Below are 3514 nucleotides of genomic sequence, written 5' to 3'. Positions count from 1 at the left end.
CCGATCTATAAAAGAGGAGTGCTAGAGTACATAGAATAACAAGGTAGGAGGAATTTGAACATTCCAATAAAGTCTCATAATAAAACTTAATGGCTAATTCATCCACCTCCTCTACCACACCTAAAGAAACACATGAAGTTTTCATTAGCTTCAGAGGCGAGGATACTCGTAAGAAATTCACAAGCCATCTCAATAGTGCATTAAGAAGGTTAGATATAAAAACCTACATAGATGATCACAATCTTGAAAGAGGAGATGAAATATCACAATCGCTTCTCAAAGCCATCGAGGATGCGAAACTATCCGTGATTATTTTCTCCAAAAACTTTGCGAATTCAAAATGGTGTTTGGATGAAGTTGTGAAGATACTTGAGTGTAGAAAATATAAAGGACAAATTATATTACCTGTTTTCTATGAAGTTGATCCTTTTCATGTTCGACATCAATTGGAAAGTTATGGTGAGGCATTTGTTAAGCATGAGAAGCGTTTTGAAAGTACATTGAATGTTGTGCAAAAATGGAGGGATGCTTTGGGGGAAGCTGCTAATCACTCTGGTTGGGATTGCTCCATTAACAGGTAAATTATTTATCATATACATTTTTTATAAGTGATTAATTAGGTAGTGATTAATTTGTATGCGTGCCTCTTTTTAATTTGTACAAACAGAACGGAATCTGAACTTGTTGAGGAAATTGCAATGGATGTGATGCAAAAGCTGAATCGTGTTTATGTTGGTGATTTAGATAATCAAATTAGTAAATTAGAGAAACTTGCACACCTTCAGCTTGAATATTATAAAAGCATAAATACTTATGCTAATAGAGAAAGTCATGAAGCAACGGTTGAACGCATAACGGAGCTTAAAATGAAGAGAAGCGTTCGTATGCTTCGTTTGACTCGTGAGATGCTTTCATACATGGAGGATTCGGAAGCTTTTGAGAAATTATTTTAGTTGCATATTAAATGCGCTTTTTATTTATATATATATTTATCAATGGATGTATCATTTATGCATTGCAGAGTTTCATTGATTTAACATTTTATCAGGGATCTAGTAAAAAAAAATATTGCTCATTGAATGTATGAAATTGATTGTTTATGTTCACATAATTTTTATTGATATAAAAAAGGTAAATTTTTAATATTTGAATATGCATATTTATATTGTTTAGTTAATTTGATAGTGTCTCTTCTGGGCTAGACTAAGACCCATTTGGGTTGAGTCGCGGACTAGGTCGCTCTCTTTAAGACGTTTCGAGGCACTGCCCAAAATTGTGCAAGGCAGACTATCAACCACGAAGTCCCCAGGATAAAACAGCCTAGAATTACACCCTCTGTATGCCAGTCGATAGACGGGCGGGCGGCGGCGCGCGTGTGTGCGCGTGTGGTGGTCCGTTTGCTTACGTTCTCCCTCCTTCACAAAATTGCGGTGCCCCTTGGGGCCCAACCCAATTGTGAAACTAACTCCTTATAAAGGTCATAAATGAGTGTGTTCCCTCCAATGTGGGACTTCTCATTTTTCAATTCACACATTAAAGCCATCATCAATGCCAATTATGTTTCATCATTTCCAACAATCCCCCACTTGAATTTAAAAATAGATTCTAGAATAGCGTCAGACGCTTCAATAAGATTGTGCATAAACAAAGGTGTCTTTCGACTTGAACCTTTGCATAGCGAGTAGGATTCAGATTCAACAAGAGTAACCGTAGTTTTGAACTCTATCTCTGACATCAAACCCACACACAACCTTTTCATTAGGTGTATTCTATAAAGCCCGTGCATTTAGGGCCCTGCACGTGTATCCCAGTCTAGTGAACGCTCTAGGAATTCTGCCTCGAAATTCCATAGGAAGCGGCCCCCACTTCCACATTCACGTAGGTGAGTCTATCAAGAGTACTCCTGTAGCCACTAGGTACCCCACTCCATATGGAGTATAGATCTCATTAAGAGTTTCTATTATCTCATCCTTTTTCGCTTCAGGAATCATGCTTCTCATTTAATCTTAGCATGTTCATCTTATATCACTATGACTTGTTATTACCCATTGAACCTAATTCTTGGGATCTCCAGTCTTTTAGGTCGGGTTACCATCATAAGTGACTCATTTATCTATAGGCATTAGTCCCATCCTTTTGGATGTATTTTGGACTTTCTCTCTAGCTAATCCTTTCGTCAAAGGATCAGCTAAATTTTCATCAGTGCGTACATGATCCACAATAACAGCTCCTTTCGAAAGTAATTCTCTAACAGTGCTGTGCTTACGACGTATTTGTCGTCTCTTACCGTTATAATAACGATTCTCAATTTTTGCAATAGCCGCGGTACTATCGCAGTGGATCAACACAGCTGGTAACGGCTTATCCCACAAAGGGATTTCTGCGAGCAAGCATCTCAACCAGCTTGCTGCCTCACTAGCATTAGCCAGTGCTATCATTTCAGACTCCATAGTGGACTGAGCCAATATTGTCTGTTTCTTTGATTTCCATGATACAGCACCACCGGCTATGCTGAAAACATAGCCACTGGTTGCCTTGGAGTCATCTGATAGGGTGTTCCAATCAGCATCACTGTATCCTTCAAGGACAGCAGGAAATCTTCCATAGTGTAATCCGAGACTCATGGTCCTTTTAAGGTATCTCATGACTCTATCGATAGCGTGCCAATGCTCCATACTAGGTCTACTGGTAAACCTGCACAACAATCCCACGACATAGGCAATGTCGGGTCTAGTACAACCAGTGGCATACCTGAGGCTGCCAATGATGCTCGCATATTCAGTTTGTCTAACACCTTCACCACAGTTCTTGAAAAGTTTTACACTGGGATCATAAGGTGTGCAAGCAGGTTTACAGTCAAAGTAATTATATTTCTTTAGGATCTTTTCAATATAGTGAGATTGATCCAAAGAAATTCCCTTTTCTGACCTAGTAATCTTGATTCCGAGGATTACACTTGCTTCTCCGAGGTCTTTCATATCAAAGTTGCTGCTCAACAATGATTTCACATTATTCACAGCATGAATGTTTGACCCAAATATGAGTAAGTCGTCTACATAGAGACATAATATAGTGCAAATGTTATTATCAAATTTGTAGTAAATACATTTGTCACTTTCATTTACTTTAAACTCATTCGAAATAATCAAGTTATCAAATTTTTCATGCCATTGCTTAGGAGCTTGTTTAAGACCATACAGAGATTTATCTAACTTACAGACCTTGTCTTCTTGTCCATGAATTACAAATCCTTCAGGTTGCTCCATGTAGATTTCTTCTTCCAGATCACCGTTTAAAAAGGCTGTTTTAACATCCATCTGGTGTATCACCAGGTTATGAATAGCCGCAAGTGATATAAGTACCCTAATGGATGTTAGTCTAGTGACTGGTGAGAAAGTGTCGAAGAAATCAATGTTCTCTCTTTGTCTGAAACCTTTGGCTACAAGGCGAGCCTTGTATTTATCAACAGATCCATCGGGTTTCAGTTTCTTTTTCAAGATCCATTTACAACCTA

General features: G+C 38.3%; 1 protein-coding gene across 1 annotated transcript; it reads left to right on the top strand.

The window, feature by feature from the left end:
* Window positions 1-6: 6 nt before the first annotated feature.
* Window positions 7-1145, top strand: LOC101511178 (toll/interleukin-1 receptor-like protein). The gene is made up of 2 exons (XM_012718463.3): window positions 7-577; window positions 668-1145. The coding sequence occupies exons 1-2, from the start codon at window positions 90-92 to the stop codon at window positions 951-953; spliced, it is 774 nt and encodes a 257-aa protein (XP_012573917.1). The 5' UTR covers window positions 7-89; the 3' UTR covers window positions 954-1145.
* The last annotated feature ends 2369 nt before the right edge of the window (window positions 1146-3514 follow it).

Source organism: Cicer arietinum, chromosome 7, assembly GCF_000331145.2.
Source record: "Cicer arietinum cultivar CDC Frontier isolate Library 1 chromosome 7, Cicar.CDCFrontier_v2.0, whole genome shotgun sequence".
Taxonomy (NCBI): Eukaryota; Viridiplantae; Streptophyta; class Magnoliopsida; order Fabales; family Fabaceae; genus Cicer; species Cicer arietinum.
Note: the sequence above shows the minus strand (reverse complement) of the source record. Positions and strands in the feature narration are given on the sequence as shown.